This window comes from Python bivittatus, unplaced genomic scaffold (assembly GCF_059951505.1).
Source record: "Python bivittatus isolate LINGU-HERP-01145 unplaced genomic scaffold, Pbiv_v1 ctg000070_np1212, whole genome shotgun sequence".
NCBI lineage: Eukaryota > Metazoa > Chordata > Lepidosauria > Squamata > Pythonidae > Python > Python bivittatus.
In genome coordinates this window covers 2,142,961-2,155,402 of record NW_028277034.1, presented here as the reverse complement: position 1 = coordinate 2,155,402, position 12,442 = coordinate 2,142,961, and the positions used below count along the sequence as shown (strand labels likewise).

The window sequence follows — 12,442 nt, the reverse complement described above, 5'->3', positions numbered from 1 at the left end:
GGTATGCAAATATAAAGAATAAAGCTGCATGGGATAGAGAACTGAAAATGACAGATGAACAAGGAAAAGACTTGCTTAAAGTAGTTTATTATGCAATATTATACACAGGTATCTGAAAGAAAATTTCATAGGATCTCTGCACTTGTAGACACATTCTTAACTCTGAGATATGAACAACTCCATTTATAAAATGTTTCCCATAAATTAATAGTCCAATGGTCCATAAATTATTATTCCAAAATGAGACTATGTGGAATTCAATGCCCTTGACTTTAAAGCTGAAAGCCAAATTGTAAAGCCAAGAAAGTAAATTGTATTAAATATAGTGGGAGTGATTTTTGAATAAAATGAATGAAAAATGCCAGATGTGATTTAAATTATTCCAAATATTTTGGTACCGCTAACATTTTTATTGTTTTTTTATTTATATTTTGATTTCTGATTCTAAATCTGCACTTACCTGAACATATCCCACTGAATTCAGCAGCACTGACTTCTGAGCATATATGTGTAAGATAACGATAACAGTTTTTTAAAGATATATACAGAGAGAGAGAGAAAGCACGTGCGCGCTCTTTTAAAGGACTCACAAGAAAAGCAGATTCTACAGACCAGTGATGGCCAACCATTTTCTGGCAAATGTTCCTAATATTATATCTAAAGTCTATGATGGGAAATTCCTACAAATGCCATTCTACATACTGTTCCTGCAACAACGCATTAAGACTATGTGAAACAGCACTGTTTCGCTTCTAGAGGTGCCTTGGCTCTGATCACTGAACTGAAGCCATGTCAGAAATGCAAGGTGGTCAGCCTCAACACCCCCAGTGGAAACAGGGAGGCAGGCTCATATGTTTTGTTCAGCCATTTCCTATCAGCAGAAATTATGTTGGTTCAGGGGCACTCAAGCCAAGAAAGAGGCCACTTTGAGGCATTAAGTATAAAGAAGGGCATTGCTTTGCATGGCATCGCAGGAGCACCCTGCTGAAGGTCAATGAAGCGGAAACTTTTCTAAAGAATGTCAGATGCATCTAAAAGTCAGTAGCCCTTCAGTAGAGCTACACTGAAGGGGTGCTCAATGAAAGCAAAGGTCTCCTTGGAGGCCTCACGCAGGCTTACTACACACATAATCAAATTTAAAAACACAGAATTGAAACAATCACATCATCATTCCTCTGTCTGCCCAAGTCCCTTGGACCAAGACTGTTCTCCTGTACTCTGCAAAACACCATGCGCTTACTGCTGAAATTCTATAAAAATACTACATTAGGAATTATTGCATGCCTTGTGGATTTTGCATCTGCACTACATTCCTACGATCATTGATCAAAGATTTAAGTACAATGGAGGGAAAATTCTCTTCTCTAAAGAGGAGGACGTTATAAACAAAGCAGCTTAAAACAAAGACGGGGAAAGGTAGGAACTCAGGTAAGCAGAAAGAGTAAACTGATTATTTGCAGAAGAGCTTAACTTTTTTCCTCTCTGGAGAAGCAGCTGCTGCCTGGAGTCAGATTTTTTTCTCTCTTAGAAGAAGTACTCCTTACATTATGGTACAGGTGATCTAAAGACACAAAGTGGATGAATGGCAAAGGGACTAATTCAGCCTTGATTCTAGGTGCATTTTAAAGACACAGAAGGGATTACTAGACAGTGTATTTGCCTCTTTCTCTCTGCTCTACTCTTTCCCTTTTTTCCTTTATCATACTTTTTCTGTTTTGTCTTCCCACATTATGGTGACTAACTAACTAGGGCTTCTGTTGAAAAAGAGGAGGCCTGTTTATATGTTTTCTCCCCTCACAGGTTTAAAATTTGCTGAGAAGTTTACAATGATGCAGCAGGAATGGTCTTAGCTGTTTCTGCGTGTTGATGACAAAATACATGAAAATACAGGGGGAATAAACAAAGATCCAAGGTGGGGAATACATTAAAAAAGGCATCCATGAATGCAACCACCAGCTCACAGATGAGAAGTAGCTTTGAACTTCCAACCAGCTGGGTATCTGACAGATCTCTCTCCCCAGTCTCTCAGGTTCCCACATGCACTGTGTCTTTGAAACTGTTTGGGAAAATGACAAAATTTCCTACTATGTCCCAACATCCTAGAATTCCGAGGAAGTAGGAGAAACTAGTAAAAGTAAGAACTGTGGGAAATAGATGCCAGGTAAATATCTGAAAAAGTAGGGAGGGGAAGAAAGTCAGTGATAGTGTTAGGAAAATCTCAAATGGTTACTTGGCTGCCTGAACTGCCTGCATACTTGAAATATATATTAAGCCTTATTTTTTCCACTGTCCTTTCCAACACCCTTTCCCCCCATTTTCTTCCACTGTCCTGTCCACCACCTTTCTTCCCTAGACTGTTTATCAGGCAACCAGCAAGGCACGCAAGAAAACCAAGGAAATAAAAATATGTTAACAGACATAAATTAAGTCTCCCTTGAGTTGAACTTGACTCCTGACAACTATATGAACACAATTTCAGAGGCTAACCAGGCTCAGCCTTGGTTAATACTTGGTTGGGGGAATTCCAGGGCTGTTAGCCAGACTGGAAAATTGGGGGGAAAAAAATCAGAAGGTGGCAATGACAAGCCACTTCTGTAAGAACTGCCAAGAAAACTGCAGGTAGGCAGGCAGTCATCAGGAGTCAAGCCTGACCTGAGGGCGTCTTTGCCTTTTTTACATTTTCCACAAAACTAAAATCCTTGCCTGCAATCATGCAACACAGCAGGTAAGATGAAATAAAAATGAGTAAGTGGGACAAGTGGCAGCTGTCTCCAACCGACTCGTGGTAATAGCATTCATGGAGTTTTCCAGCTTCATCAACACAACTATCGTACACTGACAGGAATGTGGAAACTGTGCCTCCCTCAAGGTTGCCCAGTGAGACACAATACAAGCTCGAAGGCAAGTAGGAGCTATAATAGGATAAAAGGAAGGTCATGAAACATGATCCTCCAGTGAAAGTGTGAACGGAAGGAATTGTATAGGAAGACCAGAAGTCCAGCCACCATGCCACATGAAGCTATTTAAAAAGGCACAAAATGTAAAGTGAAAAATGCAACAGTTGAAAGTTTGAACAACTCCATTTCACAGGAAGGCTACATCTGAAGTTCAATCTGATGCCAATTCTCCTCTATTGGAAAGAGTGAAGCAGAACAGTAAACAAAGAACTTAAGCTTTATGTAAATGTCTGCCTTATATTTGCATAGGTAGAGATCTACTAAAGCAGTGTATCTCTCTTAAATTCATGCTTCTCAGTATTAATAAATTAATCCAATGTGTCACTCTCAGCAAAAATGAACAAACGTTCTCTTCTGTGAGGCTCAAGAAGTCAATCCAATGTCGCCATACAAGTAAACAAAGAAACAGAAGGCAGGAATAACCACTCCAGTAAACTCTAGTTTTTAGCACAATAATGTGTACACTAATGAGTTTTGATCTTCCAAAGACACTGTTAAGGCTGGACATGGTTTTCCACATTTTCCCTGAATAATATCCTATGGAGAAATTATAAGGTAGCTAATCCTTCAATGGAAAATAAATCAGGAAGATATTTCTAATGCCTCTAACCTAAAAGACTCTGATTTCATCTTCATAATAATAAGCTATTATCAGTGGCAATAGTGGCAATAATGTTTTGAAAGAAAATATTCAGAAATGCATTAAAAACAGATTTCAGAAGAGCCTCTGGAGCTTTCACCATGAATAGAAAGTCAACAGATAGAAAGACCAAACTGAAGGAATCAACTATATCTTATTTTCTTCCATGAACAGTTACAGAATGTTGCAAATATACACAAATATATTTGCTTCTTAGCCTTCCATCTGCTTCTTAGCCTTGCCTTCCTTTTCAGGCAGTCCTACATCTCTCCTTTCTAGTACGAAGGTTGAACATACCTTGCAGATTAGAAAGGGGAGGAAGGAGAATTCTAGCTCAGTGCTTCTCATCTTCTTGGAAATGACTGCTCAAGGGAATCAGCTATTCCTGCATTCTACCTGAATACCCTCTTAGGTAGCAGTCTTTGTGCAAAAAGAGATAGAAGGTGGGTTCACAAGGCCATACAATTTGCATGGAAGAGCCAGAGATGAGCACCTCTCTCATGCAAAGACTTTGTGAGATGCATTCTTCTTAGCCTTATCCAAACTGGTGCCTTCAAGAAATGTTGGGACAACACTAGGACTCTTAGACAAAGGCCATGCTGGTTGAGGATTCCAGAAATTGTAGTCCTAATACACCTGAAAAGGCACAAGTTGGGGAAGCGGAGCTTAAGTCCTAATTGGCATAGTTTCACATATATCTCTGAAACTATGTCTGAGCTTCCATATAATCCAAAACCATAATATGGTATGTGTGTGAGCTCATCTAGTAACTTGAAAATGCCTATTTCTTCATCATTAAATCTGTAAACAGAAGTATGAGAACTGGAACATAGCACGGTACAACTTGTTGCACTGAGGAACCTGCACATGTAAAAGGAGACCTAGAAACAGACACACATACAGAGAAAGCACTTCATTATGTAGGAACATTTTCATAGTTTACATTATCCAAAGCAAGAAAAACATTACAATTCAAGCTCAGAAAAGTACAGATGTCTTAAGAAATATCCAGATGATAAGCTATGTTTTGATAAATGGCTGACTTCAACTGGACTTATGTATGTTTAACTTCTTCAGGTTTGTACTCTTGATTTTACTTCCACAGCAGTTGCTATAGCAGCCTCCTTTGAAAGACCAGATGTCAATTGTAATCTAGTAATAGCAGCTTGCTACACTACACCAGATTCTCAGGGCTCACCTAACTGAAAAAACAGTGTCTAAAGACTTTCAAGATGCAACATAGGGAAGTCTGTCTCCTTATCTGTGGACTCCACTATCACCACCACCAGAAACAGCATTTCTCCAGCTACCTCTGTGCTGCAAAGATATTTTGCTCATTGCCATTATTGCAAGAGGAGCATTACATTTTGTTTCTTCAGGTGCCACTGGAAGCTAATAAGCAGAGCATGATTGAGATTGTCTTCTGCCCCACAAAGATAGAATGACTCATTATTCTGAACCCACAGATACCAAACATTAGTTAGCCCTACCCAGTACATGTTTGCCTGCAACTGGTATCAATCTCAAGATATCCTCACACGAAAGGTTTCCACCACAGGCACAAGAATCAAGATTCTTGATCAAGCTTCTCTCTCCAGTGTAGGGAGCCCAATGTACATATATTTTACACCTATGGAGTGTCCTTCGACTCAACCTTGCATCAACTGAGGGCCCAAGTAATACACTTTAGGGCTGCCCGGTGCTTCAGATTTGAAGACATAAAAGTGTTTTAGAGCACGTGGGAGCACGCAGGAAGCACCTGCCTTCAATTCCTTCAAGCAGCTGCAAGTATTCCTGTCTGCCCTCCGACGATGCAGCACAATCCTGGGAAAAGATGCATCTGGCTTAAAGAGTTGGAGAGAGTTACTATGTCCACATCCTACCACTCCAAAACCTTTGGCCACAATGCACTGCACAGCCCTAATGAACATCAATACATTCAAAGCAGAGCTAACTGATGCTTTCTTACAAGTGTCTTCACACCTCTGTAACTCACATTTGTGACACAACTCCCTAAAATAATAAATGAATTGGTGTGATCCCCCTCCATGAATTAAACTAATGTTATTGTTGTAAGGTTTGGTCAATAAATAAACATACCACTTCCTTTTAATAATTAAATTTTAATCTATGTAACATGAGGTCCTCAAACTTTGCACTAACAGCAACTGCCCACTATGAGCAAAATGAGGTACAAAGCCCAGGGCGAGTTCTGACAGTATTCCTCTTTTGCCTGCACAAGCCAGATCAGATTAAAAAAAAAGTTGTGACCCCCCCCCCCCCAAAGGAATCCCAGCCCACAGTTTGCAAGCCCTGTTATAATGAAATGTCTGCAAGTTCTGCTCTGCAATCATATTTGCTATCATCAACAGCTCTTTAACAATACAGGTTCCATGGGCTGGTTTAACTCTGGGGGAATAATGACCATTACTGCTAATTTAATATGACTGTTCTTTGAAGCTGCTTGCACTAACGGTGCAATTACACAAACAGTGGTGTTGTACTAGGGCAGCTGCCTGTGCACCCAGAGCTATCACAAATTGGTTTCAGACTAATGGCCCATAATTCTAGCTATACTCCAGAATTATTGACCAATGGATTTTTGTGCTAAGAATCAGTTCCAAACTAAATGAGACAATAGCATTTGGCTAGCAAAACACAAATGATGTCCTCTTAAAGAATGGCCTGGTTTTGACCCAAAGTTGTACTTAAAATATGTATACTCATAATAAATGGCACTGTTGGTGTCTCTTCTCAACCCACATACATACATGTGCATACAAACAGGTGTCACATGAACTAGCTTCATGAATGTGTCCAAAAATGGATACTCAACCCAATGGTCCAAAGGAACTGAGCAGAAAGATCTTCGTGAACTGGGACCAAGCGTGACAGATAGGCCAGGCAAACACACAGAACTACGAATATATCTTTAACACTGGAAATACAGAACGAAGAAAATCAGTTAAAAATTCTGCAGCCTCCATCATGTGCATTTTCATGGCTGTTATACTGTTTTGACAATCTCTTGGTCCACAAAAACTTGATGTACTGATTAAGGGATACATGAGCTTCAAAAACAGTCCTGGGCAAAGAGATTGGTATCCCCACCTTCTGACAGAACCATAAATCAGCTTGCCGGGCCGGGGGGGGGGGGGGGGGGAAGAGAGAAGAACTCAGAAAGGCTTATTAGCATAGGCAACTTTACAACTGAATAGGAGCGAAAGTGTGAATGATTAACGTCTCCTCTTAGTGGCAAATTCTGAAACTGCAGTTACATATCATGCAGCCTACTCTCCATCTATCAAACACTGTATCTTTAACAAAGGTGTTAGGGGTGTGTGTGTGGTATTTTAAGGTGCCCATCAGAGCATCATTCATATGTTGAAAATAAAACCAACTAAGGTCTGCAAAGTGATTGCAGAGTTGTTTTTTAGGCAGGCTACCCAAGACAGACACAGCACACATGATTGTGTTTTGGGCACAAAGCAGAACACTACATTGAGTGTTCCTGCAATGCTGTATATATGTCCAAAGCCATTCCAATTGTCTTTTTTATTTCTATCACTGAGTTTTGCTTGTAGTGATTTCTGAAGAAAGTTAATTATTGGAAAGAATTAACAATTTCACTACACCGTGACTAAAATGATTATACTTTGTGGGTTGTTTTTTTTTAAGCAGATTGTATATGGTTAAAGGCCAACATAGATAGCCAATCAATAGTCATCCTTGAGGATGACTTAAGAAAATAACTTTACGGAAAAGAAGAATGGTCTAATCTATCAAGCCAGGGAGCAAGAAGAACAATTTAAACATACTTTGCTTTGGCCCCCAGCAATGAGTGGTACACAACTATTGTCCAATGTACGGTCTCTTTTCAGCCTACACTGGAGGTGAGCTTTTGAGATGGCATGCTCAGAACTGAGTGTTGGTATTAACAAGATTTTTAAGCAGCAGCCAGAGAGGTGATATAAATCCACTCCAATTACTACCTCAATTCACTAAAGACAGTGTTGGTAAAAGTAACCATTTTGCAAAGGTTGACACAAAAAAAATCTCCCAAAAATGAAGAGAGATGTAGTAGCCCACCTCAATTTTTCATGGGAGTGTCTCTTGAATCTTCTGAGCAAAGGTTTACCACACTGATTCTTTCTTAAATAATGCCATCCAATTTATCTACTATACCACCACCGATATGTTTTCCATCTCTATTTTTTTTTCCAACTGGGACTAACCAAATCACAGACTTTGAAAATGTTGATGCTTATTTCAAACCAACTCCACTTGGTTTTAATTGTGCATGCAATCCTATACAAGTCTTCTGAGAATTCAGTTTTACTGAATTAAATGGAGCATACTCCCAGATAAGGGAATACAGGACTGTAAAGCTATACATTTGAATAGAGGTGCATAGGCTATATATTTTAAAACAGTTTTACCAGAGCAGTAAAGCCATGCACTTTATACTTAAGTGAAAATATCACTACATTTAGCTGTAACTGTGCACATTTATCTCCGGGTGTGTTCCAATGAAATGAAAGGGACGTGAAGCTTAGTAGACATGCACGGATTGGAGGCACAGGATAGAGCTGCGCAGTCCCAACGATTTCAATGGAACTTACGCTTCCTTGCAAGGCATGGGCGTGAGGCGCCGATTTGACTCCTCAAACACCACACTTGTCAAATCTCCCTCGAAATCAATGGAATATAACTTAAAAACAATGCATGAGGGTTGGGGCGTGAAAAAACCCAAATTTCCAACCTCTTGCTTGCAATCGCTTAAGTGATTTGGGGAGCGGAGCGTACAGAAACACGCACTTCGAGACTGATCTGGGAACTTCACTCCCAGTTAAGACTTAGCTTAAAAATACAGTATTTCTGAACGGGGGGGGGGGGGGGGGGAGAGAGAATCATTCAGCTACCCAAATACGAATCCGCCAAACGTCCGAGACAGAGAACTGAACAGTTTCCACCAAACTTGCGCCAACTCTACGGAAATCCGCCGCGTTCCGAGCTAACCGTGCACGCTTCTCTGTCTTCGCATCCTCCGCCGCCGCCTCGCTTCCCCCTTGCCTTCCCCGCCTAACCTGGGGCGGGGGCCTGTTTCGTGTCCATTGATTCTCACGCTGGCTATTCCCAGGGCCATTCTCCAGGGAGAGGCGCAAAACTCTTGCGTCTCTCTCCTCCGCGCTTCTTAGGTCGGCTGCTCCGCAGCTTCGTCTTCTGGACGAACACTCGGCTTTCCAGGTAGCGCCGCGAGCGAGATTCCAGCCCGCCCACCCGTCCCCAGAAGAAGCCGCTCGGCGCCCACCTGTTGGTGCGCCCAGAAGCGCCAGCAAAGCGAGCCCAAGTGCCCAGCAGCCTTCCATGGTGGGGCGGCCCGGCGTCCGAGCGGGGACTTCCTCCAGATCGACCTTTCGGGCGAAGCCTCGCGGCTCACATAAAGAAGGAGCGAGACGCACACGCGCCCAGCCAAGCTCCGCGCGCGAGAAGTCCCACTCCCGCCACCTCCCCCTCGTCCGGCCACGCCTCTGCCCCTCCCTCTCCTGCAGCCCACTGGCTCCGGCAGACAATATTCACGCTTCCAACGCCGGGGGCTTTGGGGGGCGGGGTTGCCGGGAGCCTGGGGGTGCTCCTTTCAGCTCCGGCTGTCTGAAGCGGTTTGGCGAACCTAAGTCGTTTGTTTTCTCTGTGCCGGCATTAAAACGCCAAGCAGCAATGGAGCTGGCCCTGCCGTATCTCTCGTAGACTCAAGAAATAGAGTTTAATTACCAGTTGCTGTTGTTTTTAATGGGGAGGGAGGGAGTGCTTCTGTTAGTCCCACCAGAACACTGTGAGGGGAACGTGTATTATAAAAATGAAGAATTTAGCAGATTTTTAGCAGTTGTTCAGCCTCTGGGAATCCAAAGCGGAAAAAGTGTTTTAGTGTGATCCAGACAGCAAATAGAAGTTCCTGACCCTGAAAAGTTAACTGGCTTGGCCTTTCCTTACTGAAATCAATGGTCTTTAAGGATGCTTAAGTTGGTGGCTTGAGGCCATTACTGAATTACTAACTTTTACTGAAGAAGTACCAGCGCTTAAGAACACGGAATCAGCTTCTCAATAACGTGTGTGGAGCCAATACTTCTGCACAGAGCATCTGGCTTCATGCGAGGAAGTGGTTGTGTGTTGCGGCTTTCCTCTTGAAGTGTTTTTCTCACTGCCAAAGAAACAAGACAAGAGTTGACCTCACCTTCTCCCCCACATAGTTTGAGGAAGGAAACATCAAGGAAAGAAGTGAGAATCCACGTTTTCAGGATCCTTATTCATGATCTGGTTAGACCTGGTTTACAAAATTAGCCTAATTTGGCCGCATTGGATGACACACTGGCCGTATCGGCAGGATTCACTCCACATGAATTGTACTAAAATTGCACTGACTAGTTTGTGGCTTGAGGCACTGTGTGGGCAAACCCAGCTTATGACTCTAGGAAAACTTATTTGGAAAATCTGCTTATTAATAGAAATCTGAGTATAGGCAGATTAAGGCTAATTGTACACCTGGATATGGTTTACTTAATTGTACCCCAGTGTAATTTCATAAGATCTGTCATTCCGATCTAGACACTTTAGGCTACGGCTCTCATCATCCTTGAGTCCGTTTTGTGGAACTGGTAGCAGCTGTGCTTCAAAAATAAGTAGAGAAAAGTAGGCTGGAGAAAGAGTAACAGCGGCAGCCAAGATTAAACCTTTTTCTTGTTACCAATCTTTAAAAATGATAGATTTGTGTGGTAAACAGGCAGCACACCTGACTGATAAATGCCTGGGTTTTGCTTCCCTATAACTGCAGAAGTAGGTCCAGCAGAATTAAGTGTTATAGGATTGCAGCCATAATCAATTATAATGTGGTTTTCAAACTGTGTCTAGGAATACTAGAGAAAGGATGACATTTTATCTGACATGATTGTTGATCTTCCTTATAACGTGCAGCTACAGAGGAATAGTGTACTCACACTACTTCAAGGTTCACTTTCAGTAAAGGCAGCCTAACACCACCACATCAGACCCACCTGACTCTGTGGTCGCAGACTAGGTTGGGTATTATGAGCCCCTTGGCCTAATTCTATACGCTGTCAGCATGTGAATGGTTCACTTTCCTGACAAGAGCAATCTGTCACTCCCATGGCAGCCCACTGGTAGGGAGGAAGAAGGAATGAGAAAGCAGAAAGAGGTGGAAGAGCATGGCTTGCATTAGGGATGGGCAACCTTTTTTCTGTGGATAAGTACATCCCTTCAGGCATAATCTTTTGGGGATTGCACGAGAGGCAAAGCTGAAACCGGATCCAAAAGTTGATGGGAACATTTATTATCTCTCTGACATATTCCTTTTCCTCTTTCTAACATCCTCTTTTAAGAGACATCTGACTTCCTGGAAGGTGTTTCAAAATTATATCAAGGAGGACCACATTAAATCAACTTGAGAACTTCTTATGGCCCACTCCTGGCATATATTCTTTCTCCTTCAAGATAATACAAACTCTGCGATGTGCCAAGTTTTGCATCATTCCATTTTTTTAGGGAATGAGCGTCCAGGTTTGTTATGTTAGGAATCAGAACTATAAGGCTCAAGGACAAAATAAAATTGGTTATTCCGCAATTCTCAGTCAATGTTCTGAATGGTTTCAATAAAACATCTAGTTAACTTGGCTTAGCTGCCAGGGGAAAGTCATTTCATCTTCTCATCAGAAATATATCAAAAAGGGCTCATTGAACAATTCAAGAAATCCATACAAAGATCAGTTGAAAAGTGTTACTGGTTGGACCAATGCAATAACAGAGTAAGTTAATATCCCTCTACTTTCCAGTTCATTAAGAATATCAGTTCTAAGAAGAAACTGCCAATGGGATGAGTTTACGTACTTCTGCTATTGTCTCAAACAGCTATTTTCCCCCCAAAGGCTATATGCATATCCACCATGGTTTGGCAAAATGAGATGAAAATCTTGTGTATGCTTAAAACGGCCATATCACAATTTCTTTGCTTGTTTTTATCCTTGACAGTGAATCTCCCTTGCCTTCTGGATCCATCTTTTTCCTCTAAAAAGAATACAGGAACAGCAGTCATATTTCAAGAACTGTTTGGTATAGTGGTTAAAGGCACCAGGTTAGAAAGAGAGAGACTGAGAGTCCTGCCTTAGGCACAAAGCCAGCTGGGTGAACCTTCAGCCAGTCACTCTCTCTTAGTCCTAGGAAGGAGGCAATGGCAAACCATTTCTGAAATTGATGCTCAGAAAATTGCAGGGATTTGTCCATTGCAGTCACCAGGAGTCAAGAGTGACTTGAAAGCAGGAAAAAAAAAATCAAATATTTTATTTAAAAACCCATTTCAATTAGTATCAATCTCTGTTCCTCTTTTTATTTTTTATTTTTTAGAAAAGATTGGGGAAAAGAATTGGAACTCCCTCCACCCAAATCTCTTTAATAGCTCTCATTTTGTAGCTATTTATTCCTGATTCTGCACAATTAGAGTGAATTTATTCAGATTTAACATAAATCATTTCAGCCTGTCTCCTGTGGTGTACAAGTCCTAATGACATACATATCTTCCTTTTCATTAAAATCTGTGGTCGTATTATAAAATTTAGTTGTGCACTCATTTTTTTCTGTTGTATAAACAACAGAAAAATATAATAACTCCAAGCATTGGGGAGCTGGAAGCATCTGAAAGACAGCTGTGACTCAATCAAAATACAACTCCAGACAACCATACCATAGTGTCTCACTATGGTGTCAATAAACACCTGGAATGCAAAGCCAATGTACTGCTACCAGGGTATACCTGGAAAAAAAAAGGAGTAGGTGGGCT

General features: G+C 41.4%; 1 protein-coding gene across 1 annotated transcript in view; it reads right to left on the bottom strand.

Annotated features, from left to right (window-relative positions):
* KIT (KIT proto-oncogene, receptor tyrosine kinase) overlaps positions 1-9,043 on the bottom strand; it is an 85,245-nt gene extending 76,202 nt beyond the window's left edge. Inside the window, exon 1 of the mRNA XM_007425332.3 lies at positions 8,909-9,043. Coding sequence (XP_007425394.1) covers positions 8,909-8,966 — 58 coding nt within the window. The 5' untranslated portion in view covers positions 8,967-9,043. The remainder of the gene's footprint in view (positions 1-8,908) is intronic.
* Between the last annotated feature and the right edge of the window lie 3,399 nt (positions 9,044-12,442).